Source organism: Nicrophorus vespilloides, unplaced genomic scaffold (assembly GCF_001412225.1).
Source record: "Nicrophorus vespilloides isolate i.1.1-1 unplaced genomic scaffold, Nicve_v1.0, whole genome shotgun sequence".
Taxonomy (NCBI): Eukaryota; Metazoa; Arthropoda; class Insecta; order Coleoptera; family Silphidae; genus Nicrophorus; species Nicrophorus vespilloides.
The window spans coordinates 331,358-349,455 of record NW_017100108.1 but is presented as its reverse complement, the minus strand read 5'-3'; the positions used below and the strand labels follow the sequence as shown (position 1 = coordinate 349,455).

The 18,098-nt window shown below is 33.5% G+C and overlaps 1 protein-coding gene and 1 pseudogene across 1 annotated transcript; both read right to left on the bottom strand.

The window, feature by feature from the left end:
* Positions 1-7,795: 7,795 nt before the first annotated feature.
* On the bottom strand, positions 7,796-12,062 carry LOC108568324 (UDP-glucuronosyltransferase 2B2-like). Its single transcript, XM_017929330.1, has 9 exons — positions 11,278-12,062; positions 10,999-11,221; positions 10,720-10,939; positions 10,482-10,664; positions 10,429-10,436; positions 8,699-9,537; positions 8,413-8,635; positions 8,136-8,355; positions 7,796-8,081 (listed from the first exon to the last, which is right to left on the bottom strand). The coding sequence occupies exons 1-9, from the start codon at positions 11,986-11,988 to the stop codon at positions 7,796-7,798; spliced, it is 2,913 nt and encodes a 970-aa protein (XP_017784819.1). The 5' UTR covers positions 11,989-12,062.
* Positions 12,063-15,011: 2,949 nt separating this feature from the next.
* On the bottom strand, positions 15,012-16,816 carry LOC108568323 (annotated as a pseudogene).
* Between the last annotated feature and the right edge of the window lie 1,282 nt (positions 16,817-18,098).

Below are 18,098 nucleotides of genomic sequence, written 5' to 3'. Positions count from 1 at the left end.
GAAGAACCACTTTTAAGTCTTATATTTGGACCCGCTTGGGCGAGTGAACTCAGATGTCGAGGGACATTCGGTATTGAAATAGGGATACTGTGGGATATTTAAATTTGGGAAGGATATTTGGGTTTCGAGGGGCACAGAATTTAGAGAATGAGTCTATGTTGGACTATTTTGGTTTTGGAGTAAAGGATATCATTAGAAGTATTGTGTAGAGGATTATTAGGATGTCGTATTTTGGTTTCGGACAGTTTTTTTTTTAGGACAGTATTCCGGTATTGGAAAAGTAGTGGGAAACCGTAGTCAAGGATAGGACGGCATATTGATTTGTATATTGATGTTTGGCACTTTATGGATATTTCCAAGTTACGGAAGGTTAAGGAACGGAAATGACGGGATCTGGATTTAATTTTGGATTTGAGTTGTTTAGAATGGGAATTGAGATTGAGTTTAGGATCAAGAAGGATTCCAATGCATTTAACAAGTGGTGAAGGGAAAATGGAATGATTATTTAACGTAACATGGGGAGACGAAGTGGATATGCGATAGAAGGGAATAAGGAGTTTGGCTTTTGGATGGGTTAATTTTGAGGAACCATTTTTTTTAAACCATAAAATGGTCGATGATGGGGGTTTTGAAGGTTAAAAATAGAGAATTGAAAGGAAGAGACGTGGGAAATAAATGTAGTGTCATCAGCGTATTGGAGGACATAGAGGTTGGGATCAAGGTATTAGGATCGGGGCTATACATATCACAACAAAAAAAGTTATATAACAGAGGAATAGAGGGGAGCCTTGCGGGACACCCTGAAGCGGGGAAAAGGAACTGGAAGGAGTTGCGGATCTTAACTTTAAGGGAACGATTATTAAGGAGGTTTTTGGTGATGCTGATGAGGTAAGGTGAGAGATTTAGAAGGAAAAGTTTACAAAGGAGAACAATGAGATTTATAAAATTAGAATGTTGAAATTTGATAAGTTGCAAACAGTTACTCTGCGCTGCGCTAGTCTGATCATAGGGATGTTTCTAAACAGTATTCTGGTGCAATCTGAGCAAAATGGCACGTTGAGATCCTGTTCTGTTGGATTGAGAGGTGATGATAGTCTATGGGTATAGATTGATCAGAATATCATATTGAGATTTGAATGGTGTAGGTTATTGATAGTGGCAATGGCAATCTATGGTTTAGATTGATCATTATTTGACAGATTTGTTTTGGTTTCTCTGTTATGATTTCCCGACGATCGGACGATGTTGTAGCAATGAATAGTTTGTTTGTTTTCTGATGAAGTAGTGAGGGTAGATGAATTAAATCAGTGTTTCTTTATTACTACATGAACAAATAGTAACGATTCATAGTAACACACGATGACATGCGAAGCGTCAGGATGGCCGTGGTGGTCTGTTGTGGTGAATTGATCATTGCTTGATAGAATGGTTTTGTTTTTTTTCTCTCTTTTGATTGCCTGACGATTTTGTAGCAATGTACAATTTGTTTGTTTTCTGATTATTTCTTGACTTAAATGGAATAGTCAGGATTGACGAGTAAAATTGGTATTTCCTTGTTTGCTTTATATTGACAGATAGTGAAGATTCACAATAACGCACGAGGACGTGCGAAACGTCAGGATGGCCGTGTCGGAGTATCTAAGACAACAGCACCTGACCAAACATCGTAGTCCACACGTGGTAGAGATACAAAGAGTCATTGTTTCCACGCTGGAGCGTGTAAACAACAGTTTTGCCAAATAACGTTGTCAGCACTTGGGAGAACAAGGACGGACACGTGTGCATGATCGGGGCAGCACATCTTCCGGGTCTTCAGGGAAGAAGGGTATTTCCCCCGGAGGAGTGGGAGTGGAATACGTCAGCCAAAGGATCAGCGGGAATGGATTGATTCATAACCCCCATTCATGTATTGGGGGCCCCATTTCATATTTATGACCGAGGCTTCAGAAATCCAACGTTTGGGAGATAGCAGAAATGTTTGCTTTTAATACAGTGAACAAGACAAATGGTAAAGAGTAGGAAATTTTCAAAAAATGCATACAAAATAATATTATTGATCGCCGGCCAAACATACAGTTAATTGCCACTAAACAGTAAAGACAAAGCAAATAGTAGATATAAGGAAGGAAATAATTTAAATAAATATATTTATTAAATAAAATATAAAAACACATGTAATAAATATAATTTATACTGATTTAGTTTAGACGTCTAAGTAGTTCAAATTGAAAATAAATTATATCATCATAGACTTCTTCGGCATGATCAATGGGAGTGTCGTCAGAAGAGGAGGATATTCGTTCTACGGATTTTATGATGTGCATCTCAATGTAATCCTTATCCTCTTCAACTTTTAAATCGGAAGCTTTCAACGCATTCCTGAATACCTTCAATAAATGATCCATTTTGTAGTTTCGGAAACAACACTGTCAATAAAACGTAAAAAATATAGATAATGTATAAAATTAACTAATAAATGTATTAGCGGCATTACGAATGGTGGAAAATTTTTGAAACAGTTTTTTACTTTCAGTTATTATAAAACGCAATCAAGACTCAGAGTCCACACATAGTCAACAACGCAGTAGATATTCATACACATAAAGCTCTAATAACTAAATTTATATTGATTTTAAATATCAGATAAAAATGTCATATCAGCTTTCACTGTTAAATATTTGATTGAACTATGTCAGTGTCCTTGAGTCACAATAAAACATAATTTTCAATCTTTAATTGTTTATTAACTTTAGTTAGAAAGTAGAATATGCCCAATGAAAAGATTTTAAATTTTATTAATTGTTTTAATATGTATAAATATAATATTCATATGTATATACAAGGTGGACCAACTTCGACTGACGGATGTAAAATATATATAACTTTTGTAATTGTATTTTTAGATGAAAGTATAGTTTATTAGAATTTTCTGATATTAGTGTGGAAAATAATATAATTTAAATTACCTTCATATGCTTACTAATGCATTTTGGCTCCAAATTTATTATTTCTTTAAGAATATTTTATTCATTGTTTGTGGTTTATTCTGGTAAACCATCAAAAACAAAAAGTTCCAAAAGAAATCCAAAAAAGATGCGGGGAGGAAAACCGAAATCTGAATTTTTCGAAATAAAACGGTCACCGAATGTATTGGCATTGTACTAAATCCGGTTTTAAATTTTTTTGGGCCAATTCAATTTTGTATGGAAACATCTTCAAATCAAGTTTCAATATTCGTCTTAGCGATGTTCTGGAGATGCCCAACTGAGAGCACGTCGACGAGTAGACATTCAGTCGTACAGCCACCACAGCTTCTTCGTTGCGAAGTAAGATGAACATTTCATCGTTGATGATCACATACTTCACCCCGTTCCTAAAAACGGCAAATTAAGTTTCTAATCATGTTTGCACTGCAAGTTGTTAGAACATTAAAATGCAGACGTTTTGTACGTTGTAACAATACATCGGAAATATAATAAAATTCTATTATTTTAACTAGTTCTTGCACTGAGTATGTAGCCATTATAAATTATCTTAAATTTTTTTATAATTTACAACAAAAAAAATAAAAACTCAAAAGTTATAAATATTTTAAAAGAGTCAGTCCAAGTCGGCTCACCCTGTACTAACAAAATTACTAGCAATATGTGAATCTCGTTGATGTTTCAACATTTTAGGTGAAGTAAAGCTATGGTAGAAAAAAAAAACAAATTAAATCATGATTATGATACATCCCAAATATGTATAAAATTTTTAACAGGTCATAATTTTTTCTCAGGGTGTAAAAAATAATTCAGATTCATAGACTCCTGAAGACCAAGAACATGAATGAACTTTACCAGCCAAGAAATAGTACGGCATTAACAAATCAAGTGTTCATCACATTATGTTGTAAATGTACAAGTTACATTACACCAAATAAAATGTTTGTGAATCAGTAGCCCACTGTTATTAGCAGAGTAAAAGTTATAGAATTTATGTAGATACTTTTGCAAATGAATTATTAAATATATGTGAATAAAAACTGAAGTCATAATCTTTCTAACTTTTTTGCGACACTCTGTTTATGTTACAGAAAAATTATATACCGATACAAATATAGATTTAAAGAAAAAAAAATAACAAACCTGCATGACAATAGATAATATTGTATTTTATTCACTGCTTGTAGGAAACAAATCAGCAAAGAAAATAAGTATCAACACTTGCATCTTCTTCGACTCTGCTTCTTTGCGGAATCCGAAATATTGTGTATCGAGTGTAGTTTGTTCTAGTACTTTTGTGCAGATGATTTGTAAACAAACTGACAAGAGTCATTTGTTCCAGTAGATACATGTATTGTGGAATTGGTGTCGCTCGTCATCGGAGCAATGGTCGTTCTATGTAGTATTACAATGATCTCCCACTATTTATAGTATTCGATAATTCGTAAATGAATTTTGACCTTTTAACAAAGACCAAACATTTTAGAACAAATAATTGAATTATTTACCTATCCTTCAAGATTAGTGTACACGAGGCTTATCTGCCGGTCTGTCTCATTAGCACTCAATTCCAGATAAACAGTGCATTACAAAGATACATATTTTTAACATATTGCGTTAATATCAAATACTGCGACATTTGGCAAGTAGATGCCTCAGGAAATCTTTGAACAGCCACCTGCTACGCTAGTTGCCTAGTTTTGATGCAATGCTATATGTGAGCACATCCGTGTGCAACGCAAAGCGCGGTTTGCCAGAACGCAACGTGCGGAGTGGAGAGAACTTGCAACGGAACAGTATATGTTGTAAAAAACATAGTAGGATTTCGCTTCGGTAGGTCTCATCTACTACTACTACTACTACTATATAGAGAAGTAAAATAAATTATGCTCTCTGGGCCAGAAGATTCGTACAAAGTAGCAGTAAAATAAATTCCCTCTCCTCAGTTGACTTGAGAAGAGCTGAGCGGTTTCAATCACACTCAGGCCGGCTCGAGGATTTGTATTTACTACTACTATATAAAGAAGTAAAATAAATTATGCTCTCTGATATCCTTCCTACATTGGTTATCAATAATATAATATATAATATATATTATATATTAATGTATAATATATATTACATTAAAAATATAAATTGTTTATTTCAACACATACACTTCTTTTGATAACCAATGTAGGAAGGATATCATCTATCGTTAATGTTATTCATCATCGAGTTCACTATTTGGTTCACCTCCTATTTTATATTTGTAGGTATTATTGTATACGATTAAATTAAATTCAGCGTTGGTATTGGAATACATGATGTTTTGGTTCTCCACATTCATTTTTAATACCCGCTGTACGTTCAAGTTCAATTTGAATATATCGAATATACCGACATTCAGTTGGGCGTTGGTATCGGTATACTTTATGTTGTGGTGATACATCTTAGAAATCCTCTGTCCGTTGATTTGTAATTTTAACAAATCGCTGTACTCCATTTTGAATTCTGCATTCATATCCGAATTCATTATTGTGTTGTCACAAAGTGTCCTTAAAGTATTATGTTTGTTGAAACCAAATCCAAACTTGAACTTTTGGAAATCCGCTTTTAATGCCAATTGAATTACCGTGGGTGAATTCATATCGAAGTAATAGTAATTTATGTATAATCGCGCAATTAATGTTCTTCGTATGACAAATGATATTTCTCTGTTTATTTCCACAATTGTAGCGTCGACGAACTCAAATTGAATTTTGTTTATATTACTATATATAAGAATGAAATGTCGTGTCCGACCAATTTATTGTCATCTATTGTATAACTAATAAGTATATTTGTTAGGGCCATGTCTTTCGTCTTAATTATAACAAATCATATTTAATGTATCCATCAAATATACAAACGGATACTTGTACGTGATTATTTAGAATAACTTGTGGAATATTCCAAACGACTGTTACACATTAAATCGTATAGTTGCGTCTTTTGTATCACCACTTAACAGCCTTCTTCCGCCCCTAAATATTTTGGTAGGATCATAAAACTTAGATAAAGAAACGCTTGTGTTTTCCACAAGGTCAAACCTTTTCCTCCCACGCAGCCCCTTTTTAAAATGAACACATTTTTGTATTATATAATTTAGTCTTAGTTTGGGGAGCGAAGAGAGAAGAAGTCTTACTTGGAGAGGCCAAGGAAGAGCACTTACTTCATAAACACTAACTTAAGAGGAGAATGTGATCTCTTAGTTAATAATACCTGAGATCAACTATTGTTTAGTTGACTTCTCAATAAAACTCCGACGTGTATAATAAAGTAAATTAAGAATATTGCATTTAATATTCATAAACCCCTCTAAGACTCCGCAACGACATAACTACGAGATAATCCACGGTGTCCAAGGATTTCTTAACCCTGGGACACGACAGAAATATAAATTTATTTCAATGCTACTTTGCAAATATGAATCTTCTGTCTGGCCCAGGGAGCAAATTTATTTTATTCTCTATATAGAAATAGTAATAAAATAAATCCTCGAACCGGCCTAAGGTGGCTGTAAACCGCTCAGCTCTACTCAAGTCAACTGAGGAGAGCGAATTTATTTCACTGCTGCTTTGTACGAATCTTCTGGCCCAGGGAGCAAAATTTATTTTACTTCTCTTCGGAAGGATAGTAGCAAATATAGATCCTCGAGCCGGTCGGCCGACCTAAACGCGGTTGCAACCGCTCAAGCTCTACTCAAGTGATCAGAGTATAGATTTAAACAATTGTTTAAATATTTAAATTTCTTCTTTTCTGATATTGATTTTTTTGTAAATTTATTATTAATATTGGGGCATCTTATAATTATTAAGGTCTTTGCTCTGAGACTGCGCGTATGCTTGTAACAAGATGTTACTGGTATATCATTATGTGCAGGTTTTTACAAGTTCAAAATGTATTGCGACCACAAAGCGAATGCCTACATCCTACAACTTACACAATTTTATAAACATCATAAATAATGTATATGTCTTTATATTATAAAATAGTATAATGTAAGTAAATAAGTACTATCAGTGCATGTTGAGATCCACTGTCGTGGACCCCCATTTTCATTTCATGGACCCCCAAATTTTTTTTTTCGCTGACGTAAACCCCTATGACAACCTGCATAGACCCCTGGGGGTCGATATAGACCACTTTGAGAATCACTGATCTAGAGGGTATTTTTTCTTAGATTCTTTTGTTCCCGCAAGTTCCCGCTTTTGTTCATTGCAAGTAAACAAATATGTTTGAGCAATAATATTATATCTATACAAAATAGAAAGAAAAATAAAAGAAATTCATCGTCGAATTACGTGATATTATTGAAATTCCACTAACTCGATAAAACTTACAAAACGACAAAACACATTATAATATCTAACAAATAAGATATATGCTTGAGCACGAAGTAATATGCAATCGCAATTGAAGTAATATGCAAATATACGAGATTTGTCCATTAAGTTTGTCTAGAAAGAAGGACGAAGCATTTATCCGAATAGCAGAATTGATAAATATTATGAAACCTTAAGATGCTGATAGTGTTCCATCTTTAGCCCTATGGCTTAAGTCCAATCCAATGTGACCAAAAATAAACCTGATATTATATTTTCTTTGGAACAAAGAAATATGTATTTACTAATCAGAAAGTTTATTGCAACAGTCATGCATAGATAAAAAGTAAATAAAAACATTGCAAACGTCTTCTGACCATTTTTGAATCAAGTTATGAAATAAAATTAAAATAAACAAATGTGTTCAATTATGATAAATAAAAATGATAAATGGATACACTCTCATTAATTATTTTTATATTTTCGTATGAATTTTGCGTTCCTATATATAGATGATAACAGTTTATAGCTTAGATAAAAAATAAAGCTTAAAAACACGAATAAAGAAACGAACAAAGCCAATATATCAAGAAAGTAATATTTATACAGAGGCATTTCGATACCAGGACCTTTCAAATGTTGAGCTCCCCTGTTCCTAATAACGTATTCGATCCAGAATACGGCCCTCTCCAGCCCTGTCATTGGTTCATCTTTAATCAATGAAGCCAATTCCACAGCGCGTTTCTTATAACTGAAATATTAACCAATATATCATGGGATATATTATGTGAATACAGATATATACCTTGGGTTGCTAATTACTTCAATAATTGCGTCTTTGAATTTATCGTAACTCAATTTTTCGTGGTCCAGAACGACTCCCAGGCCCCTCTGCTTGAGTTTCACGGCGTTTGCGTCTTGGTCCCCAAAATACGGAATTCCAACGACAGGCACGTGACTAAATAAAGCCTCCTCTAAAGATTGCAATCCGCACTGACTAATAAACAATTTAATATTCTTGTGTCCTAAAATAGAAAGAAAATTACATATAATTGGGAGATTGGGAAAATTGTTATTTTAACTGAGCACGTCTTGTTGAGGCACCCAATTTGCAATTCTGAGATTTCCCATTTGTTGAAGTGAATCTTTTTGCTCGTACTTCCACAAGATCTTGTAAGGAAGTTCAGAGAATACCTTGAGAATCATCTCTTTCGTTGCATCGGGAATATCTTCGCTCTTAACGTTGGATCCCAAACTGAAGTAGATTGCTCCTTCTTTGGCACTATCTAAAAAGTCCTTCAAATCCTGCATTTAAAACAAGTTTAAGTACTTCAATCTTAGAAAGTCAGTGATAAATTAATTAATTGCCTTCGGTAGTTCTTTGAGTGGTTGCAAATGAATACCCGGGCCGATGCTAACGGTCGCAGGTGTTAGAGGTCTTATGCTATGAAATACGTGGTTGGTGTTGATGAGCAAAAAGTCTATGGAATTCCTCAAGTCTACAACGTAAGGATAATTTTCGCCAAAATATTTCATAATCGTGGCTTGTTCCATGGGATAAAGTAACAATCGACTTAAAATCTCGCTGGTGACTAAGTATATGAAGCTAATTAACCTTTCGACGAAATCGAGATTTTGGTCCTTGAGAGGTAGCGAATACTCTGGATATAAAACTGGATTTATTGGATTTCCTATTGCCAAATGACCATCATAAGTGCTATCCATGCTTGCTATGCCAACGGTCGGCACTTTGAATCGATGCTTGAAAGCCATCGTAGAGAACATCATGAATTCCACCAGAAGCACATCGAAAACTTCCGTTTCGTTCTTGATCAATTCCTGCACCTGTGCGCTCTCCAACTCTGCGTTGATGATGCTATTCAAGATGTAAGTAAGCATATAGTTCATCGCCAATGGATTGTATTTGTTTTCTTTGATGATTTTTGTCAATTGGTAGTCTTTGTGCCACATATCCTGTGCGAAGCTCAAATCGATTTGGCGAAGATTCTTAGCTGGGTTCATCATCGGGTATGTGGTGAGTGAGACGACATCGTGTCCTCGTCGTACCAGCTCATTTATAATAGGATTGTACACTTGATAATGGCTGTATGATGGCACCGAGAAAACAGCCAGAATTCGAGCAGCATCCGCCCAAAATATCAGTAAACACATAATCAGAAATGCGGACGGAACCATATTGTGTTGAACTCAACTAGACTCAAGTTTTACAAAATAACATCATAAACGAAGTGTGTTATTTATAACTTTATCCGTGTAAATTTGCATTCGTATTTATCGCTGCCTTGTGAAATAAGTATGCAACGGATAAAATTTAATATAAACTACTTAAAGTAACGAACGCTGCACTACATACATTAATATTAATATATTTTTTAGTTATTGTTAATGTAATTCCGTGTGTAAATATAATTTATTCATTTTTTTTTTCATATATAAATACTTTTATTTCTATAATAATCATAAGAATGTATAAATTACATTAATCTCAAATTTTTAGTCGATTTCACAGTCAATATGATAATAATAAGTACAGTGGAACCTCGCATAACAAGCATTTCGCTTAACGAACGACGTATTGCATAACGAGTGACGATGAGAAGATAAGTTCTGGATTGCGCTCCTGCTACATAATTTTTAAAACTTGTGCACATATATTATGTGCATTTTTGATTATATTAACCATGTTCGATTTTCTTTGTCATCTTTGTTTAAAGCGGACTATACTTTTCAAATATAATAATGATTTATATTTGTAATAATATGTTTATGATGTAACAGCATTATAATTTTGCATTTTAAAAATAAAGTAATTTCATATAAATTTAAAAAATGGTTATAAAATAACTTATATTTTTTTCATACTTCCCTATTTATTAAAATTGTTACATTATTAAATACTAATTTTAGTATAGTACATATAAAGAAAGGTTATTTTATAATTTTGTTTCAGCTGCTGGGAACGTAAATAATACTAATAAATAATGTTATATATTATCATAATCTTTTATGAAAATTGGAATTGGCATAAATAAATAAATATAATTAATCTTGCTTTATCTTTTTTGAGAGGATGTTACAACATTTTCTAATGAGTAAATAAACGAATAAGATTATTATAGATAATAAAAACATCAGAAAAGAAATGATATCTAAGTAATAATACTGATATGTGGGAATATCTTTGGCTGGGCCCTTCAGATGTTGTGCCCCTTTGTTCCTCAAGACGTACTCCGTCCACCAGACTGCTCTCTCCAAACCCGTCATTGGTTCGTCTTTCACCAAATTTGTCAACTCTTTAACTCTGTTTTTGTATCTAAAATGTATGAATTTAATAAAATAATTACTAAAGATTTATTATTTTTATATACTTTGGATTGTTGATCATTTCGTTGATGCTGTAGGAGAAATTTTCCATCGTCAATTCCTTATAATCCAAGGATATTCCTAACCGACTTATTTCTAATTTGAGTCCGTTGTTCATTTGATCGGCGAAGAAAGGTAAGCCTAGGAGGGGCACATAATTGTACAAACTTTCCTCTAAGGATTGCAATCCGCATTGGCTGATAAATAATTTAATGTTTTTGTGTCCTATAATGAAGTGAATCAATAAATATGAAAATTTTTAAGATTAAGATTTTTCGTTTTACTTAGAACGTCCTGCTGCGGAAGCCACTTCACTATTTTAACGTTGTCTGGTTTTCCGGGAAGTTTTTCGGCCTCGAATTTCCATAAGATTTTGTATGGTAGTTTGGCGAACGTTTTCAGAATGATGGTGCGCGTTTCCTCCGGAATATCTTTACTCTTCACGTTGGAGCCCAAACTGAAATAAATTACTCCTTCTTTCGCTTCGTCTAGAAATACTTCTAAATCCTGAAATCATAGTTTTTGGTCAAAAATTAATTAATTTATTATTGCTGTTGACTTACTTTTGGTAATGCTTTGGGTGGTTTTATGTGAGTGAAGGGACCAATTGTGATGGTGGCAGGTGTCAACGGTCTGATAGTGTGGAAGATGTGATTCACGTTTATGAAGAGCATATCGACTGATGCCATGATATCGGACAGTGGAGGATAATCGTTTCCAAAATATTTGACTTTCGTGCGCTCCTCCTCTGGAAATACTTTCAATTCGCCGTAAATCATCGAGAATTGCAGAAACAAAAAACTTTGTAGCCTTTCCAAAAAACTCAATTTTTGAGATTTGAACGGAAAAGAAAATTCAGGATAGAGGACGGCGTGAACAGGATTTCCAACTGCCGTGTGGCCGTGGTATGGTGAATCCAACGATGCCATACCTATCATGGGGCAGTTGAATCGGTGTTTAAAAGAGAAGAATGTCGGTAACATGTATTCGACCATTAACAGATCGAAGTGTTCATTTTTATCGTTAATTAATCTTTGCACTTCAGGATGTTCCAACTGGTAAATGATAATATCGGTTAACATATGGTAAAACTTATCCATCATCGCTAGTGGATTCCTGTTATCCTCGTTAATAATTTTCGTGACGTTGTGCTTGTTGTTCCAAAATTCGTATGAGTAACTAACGTCTATTTGCTTCATATTGTTGATGTTCTCTTTTAATGGATCGGTGGTTATTACAACCAACTCATGTCCTCTCTTCGCTAATTCCTTCATGATGGGAAGGTACACCACTTGATGGCTATATGATGGAATTGGAAAGATTCCCAAAATTCGAGCGGTCTCCCCGGAGGAGACCGCCAATAACAGCAAACTACATACGACGAATTTCATACTAATTAGTGCCTAGTTTAAAATGCCGTAGAATGATTTTATAACTGAGAAAGTACGATAACAGAAATAAAAAGCAGGAGAATGAATTGACATTATCCCCGATAACATCATTGAAAATAATTACAAGCAGGTGGGCAGAGATGATAACAGATTACGACTACAGTTACATTGAAAATAAGCGCAATAATCGTGACACAAATTTCTACAATCAGGCATCGTATAAAATAGGAGATTACAAATATCGTGAAAAATCACAATTAATTACATTTTCAGTAGCGCATCATGACTTTGTGAGGCCCTAGGCGCATCCTGATTTGGAGGTCTCTTATTGAAAAACATAACGTTTTTTTGCGATTTTGAGGACCTGCGCCTATGCGGTAACGCGTCACTGTATATTATGTATTATTAATTTTGGTTTCTCAAATATTACTAATATAGGGCAGAAAGACCTATGATCAATAGATCTTTGCAGCAGGTAACTTTTTTGGTTATTGCAATAAATATTATTATTTACTAATGTAGCATAAATGTGGAAATATAGTGAAATATGGTGATATAATTGAAAAATAAATTACCAAGAAAACCAATTTGCAATAAATTATGTATCTTATTATTCTTGAGACAAAAATGTTAATATTATGTTTTTAATTTTTATTTATTTTTTCAATACACGTAATTTAACAATATCAATACGTTGACAATGCTAATGAAAAGTAAGCTATTTACTACTAATATTAGTTTATAATTTTCATTTCCATTAATAATGTAATCTAATCTCTTTAATAGCAATTGATAACAAGAGATCTTTATCTGCATTCGTTTAAATATTTTATATAATAATTATTATTATACAAGCTCAGACCAATAAAATAATGAAGTAAGCGCTACAATATTATCAATATGATGAGTATATTGAAAATATATGTATAGTTTAACTTAATTTTTGTAATCTACATACAACAATATTATACAACTAAATCTATACACGAGTCCTAGTCAAATTGTGGAGATTTGATAATTTCCTAGTAGCATATTTCTTTTTTAAAAGTGCTTAAGGACATAGAGAGAATGTCGAAGTGTCCGATACAATCAAAGGTATTATCAAAATAACTGACAAGTAATTTCGATTTTAAATTTGATAAAATCAAAAATTATAACAAGAACATGGAAGGAGTTGATCTAAGTCAGTGATTCCCAAAGTGTGGTACGCGTACCTCCGGGGGTACGGTTTTTTACACGCCCCTAATCGAAAACAAAGACAAAGTTGCAGGACAAAGAAATTTTATTGTTTCACGTTCAAGATAAAATGAACGATACCTTGGTAAAATTTAATTTGTAGCAAAAAAGAGATGCTAATGGAAAAGTGGACGCGTTTCCTTATCTTCATGAGTTTATAATAAGTTCAGCTGGTAAAATTAATTCTGATCTGAAATGTATAACACAGCATTTAGAGAATTTTGAAGTGGTCCTGTTCAACATTAATACTACATATATTCTAGAAGATTTATTGCTTGCAGAAGAAGTGCAATTGTATCCTTGTGCATGTTACCTTTTTCAAATTAATATCTGAAGTTGCTTTTTGTAAGCAGTATTTGTAGACATTATTTAAAGGAACAAGCTTTTGAATATGAAACCGCATCTCAGATTCAAATTAATAACTTCATCCTTCTCATCTTATAAAGAATAATATTTATAATATACCTTTTATTTATATTTTATTATAAATACATTTTTTGTTTATAAAAATTGTATTACGAAAATTGTAGAAAGGGTACACAGATATCGAAAGTATGAGAGACACTGATCTAAGTGATCAGTCTGTGAACACGTATTATATTGCTATTCATTGCAAGAAATTGGGTACTTTGTACCTATATGTTGGACATTTATTTTTATCTCGAGGTATTGTACTATATTGTTGTGACCATCGAGGTAATTCAGATAATAAGAACGGATAATAAAGAGATTATTAGAGAAAACCCAAACACAAATTACTTAAAGCGACTTTAATGAGTGTGATGCCAATCACTTTAAAAAATTGCTACTTTGAATTTGAACATTGACAATGACTCAGCTCGACAATCAAAAAACAGTTGGTTTTATAATATGACGGTGGATAGGTTTGACGGTTTTATAATATGAACATTTACTTGGAACGTAACCGTAAACCAGAACGAAATTAATTTCGGTTCGACTCTGCCGACACAATAAAAATGGACGTATACTTTGGGTTACTAATACACTACAACGCCGATTATTACCAATGATTCGGGAACGTTAAGCACGGATAATTGAAAAACACGGTTAATACAAACTTCACTGTTATTTGCTTTAAAAACATAATATCTATGTATGTACCAAAACATATTATCATTAATTTTAAAAGGAAATCTGTAATTTTTATTGTTTTCATTGTAAAACTAGACTTCAAAACTCATTATTTTATGTCAAATTGAGACCCGGATAATCGACGTTTTATTCTAACTTCAATAAATGGTTCTTTGAATATATCATTACTCAAGTTTCCGTGATATGAAGAGCCTGGGAGTCATCATGAGATCTCTAGCTGCCTAATATATTATTTAATAAAATACCATTGAAACAAATCTATCACGATAATTGTATGATCGGTCGCTCGCAGGGCACTTGCTTGAATCTAATCTATAATATATTATATTCCAAAAGCAATACTTGAAATTGCAAATTAGAATTTATAATTATTTTAAAAACAAAATTATTTTCTTAATGTATTTGGTTTTATTAAAAATTAACATGTATAAAAACTTACAAAATTAAAAATCTTGATACTTATAAAAGTGCTCATATCACATGGACCTGGAATTTGCAGGAAAAAAAGTGAAGCAGCTCGTTGCCTTCGTTTCTTCTCCTAAATTAATTTTGATTTATCAACCGTTATTTGGTTGGGCAGGTTTTGTGCGTAAGTAGTAAAGACCGGTCTTCAATCCTTTCCTCCATCCATGGAAATGCACAGAGTTCATAACAACGTACGATGGGTTAGCGATATGTTTAGGCTCTGGCTCTGATCAATAAATGCTCCACGATCTGCGGACATGTTGATCACGGTCTTCTGCGAGATCTCCCATACAGTTTTATATAGTTTCTTGATATCATCTGGAATACTGGGGATGTTCTGGATGGAACCATAGTTGGCGATAAGTTGGTTCTTCNNGACTCGTTGTTTCCTAAAATTTGGGCAGTGCTGGCCGTAGGCATAGGAGCTAGAAGAAGAGAATTCCTGATTCCGTGCTTTGAGATTTTTTCCTTTAAAGCAGTCCAATTCCATAAATCTGTTGGTGTTACATTCCACATATTGTATTGGAGAATTCCCTTACTGGCCGGAGATCCTTCGTATGTCGAGTATGGTCCATCTCTTTCGGCAATTTCACAGCTGGCCTCTAAAGCTCCATAATAAAGAGTCTCGAATATCTGTACATTAACCTTTTGTGCGTCTTCGCTTTCGAACGGAATCCTCATCAAGATAAAAGCATCGGCCAATCCCTGTATACCAATACCAATTGGACGATGTCTCATATTTGAGTTTCTAGCTTCAGGTACAGGATAATAGTTGATGTCGATGATCTTGTTCAGATTTCTAGTAACTAGTTTGGTAAGTTCCTTTAATTTGATGAAATCGAATGATTTATCTGGTTTTACAAACATATTAACGGCAATGGATGCCAAATTACAGACGGCAGTTTCGTCGGGCGCAGTATATTCCATTATTTCTGTGCACAGGTTCGAGCTCTTGATTGTGCCCAAATTCTGTTGGTTACTCTTTGAGTTGCAGGCATCCTTGTACAGCATATAAGGAACACCAACCTCAATTTGCGAGATAACAATTGCGCGCCAAACTTCTCTAGCCGGTATCTGTTTATTATATTTACCTTCGGCTTCGTATTTTTCATAGAGTTTTTCGAACTCTTCGCCCCAACAGTCCGATAATCCTGGACACTTATGAGGGCACATCAGTGACCAGACAGAATCAGTGTCTACACGTTTCATAAATAAGTCTGGTATCCACAAGGCATAAAACAAATCCCTGGCTCTTTCCTCTTCATTCCCTGTATTCTTTTTTAGATTCAGGAATTCCATAATATCTGCATGCCACGGCTCCAAATACACAGCAACAGCACCAGGTCGTCTACCACCTTGGTTCACGTACCTCGCTGTATTGTTGAACACTTTGAACCATCCGAATTGAACCATCCGATTTACCGCCTGTACCAATAATTGGTGTTCCTGCTGCTCTTATATTATGAATATTAATTCCAATGCCACCAGCAGACTTTGAAATCATTGCACAATCAGAAATGCATTTATAAATCCCAACAATTGAATCTTCTGGCATCATCAATAAAAAACATGAGCTCAACTGTGGCTTATGAGTGCCTGCAGAGAATAATGTTGGACTAGCATGGGTGAAATACTTTTCAGACATATAATGGTATGTCTCAATTGCAGACTTAATATCCTCCCCGTGTATACCCACAGCCACTCTCATCAGCATGTGCTGAGGTCTCTCAACAGTCTTGTTATTAATCTTTAACAAATATGACTTCTCCAAAGTCTTGAAACCAAAGTAATTGTATGAAAAATCCCGATCATATATTATACATGAATTTAAAATGTCTGCATTCTTCATTACAATATCATAATGCAATTTTGATACTAAATGAGTTTGTCTGTCTGTTTCTATATCAAAAGCATGGAACAAATCACTTGTGACATCTACAAATTAATATCAACAGTTAGCTTCACCAGCCTGGACGTAATTTTATCCAAATAAACTTCTTCTTGGCGTCGATCTTAATATATTTATGCATGAATAATAAAGAAAATAAGTATTTATTTTTATATATATTTACCTCTATTGACAACGAAGATCTTTTTCGCAGCCGGAGAATTGGCCATGATAGCTCGTACTATTTTATATATGTAAAATGAATTGAGTAATATATGATAAAACTGCAATGCAAACGGTTATAACAGTTATAAACGCGAAACGCAACAACAACTTCACCAAATCGCGCCAATTTATTCTTTTTCAGAACAACCAGATATCCTCAATATGTTAAGGTTAAATAGTCACCAATATAAAGATATTTTATTATTTACCTGCTAAATGTCAGTATTAATGTAGAAAATATTTAATAATATGATATTACAATTATGAGACTGACGTTAATAACTACAATGATATAAATATACTATATATTTTTATCATTAATAACTTGCTTACTACTGCTTTAGAATTCCTTATATTTATATCTATAGAATTGGCGCGAAAATCTCGAATGTGCAATGCGATTTAGGACAGTCACATGACATGCGAAATGGCCAGCGGCAGATTAAGGATAATCGCACCCTAAGCAAATTATATTTGGAGGGATGTAAATAAGAGTTAGGACGGCTGTAGCTCTGAGGTTATAGTATCTGTATCATAAAATCCGATAAATAAAGTTGGTAGATTTTAAAATTATGAGGGCTGATAAGCTCCAAAGGGGTAGCAGAAATAGGGCAAAGAGATTTATAACAACAAAAATTGATAACCTCTGTGAAAAAACATAAAAGGAATGGAGCAGAGTTCCAATATCTGCATCTTATCAACCTTTTGTTAGGTTGTATTCTAGTTCAAAAAAAATTAATAACGTTGCACAATTTATTCCTTTACTGTATAAGTATAAATTGAGACTATTCCAACAATTTGTTCAAACATTTTTGTTGTTGTTATTATTACCATCCGAGGATCAATAAATACATTCAAATTGACGAAATTCTAATAATTTATGGTCAGAAAATGATTATTTCTGTTAGTTTTATTAGTTTTGATTGAGCTAGCAATTAAAGAATTTAAAATATAAAATAGACTGAACTTTGGGAGTGAAAAAAAAAATGATTTAGTTCTTTCCATTACCAAAAAATATGATTTGCACATATATTTATTATTTATTGCTTTCCTTTTTTTCATTTTC

Bases quoted from the DNA above. Each gene is read 5' to 3' on its own strand.
- LOC108568324 (XM_017929330.1), bottom strand. From the start codon at position 11,988: ATGAAGGAATTAGCGAAGAGAGGACATGAGTTGGTTGTAATAACCACC. The intron at 10,940-10,998 runs GTAAAACGAAAA...ACTTCATTATAG, and splicing joins TCCGCAGCAGGACGTTCTAA to GACACAAAAACATTAAATTA. The intron at 10,665-10,719 runs GTATATAAAAAT...CATACATTTTAG, and splicing joins GAAATGATCAACAATCCAAA to ATACAAAAACAGAGTTAAAG.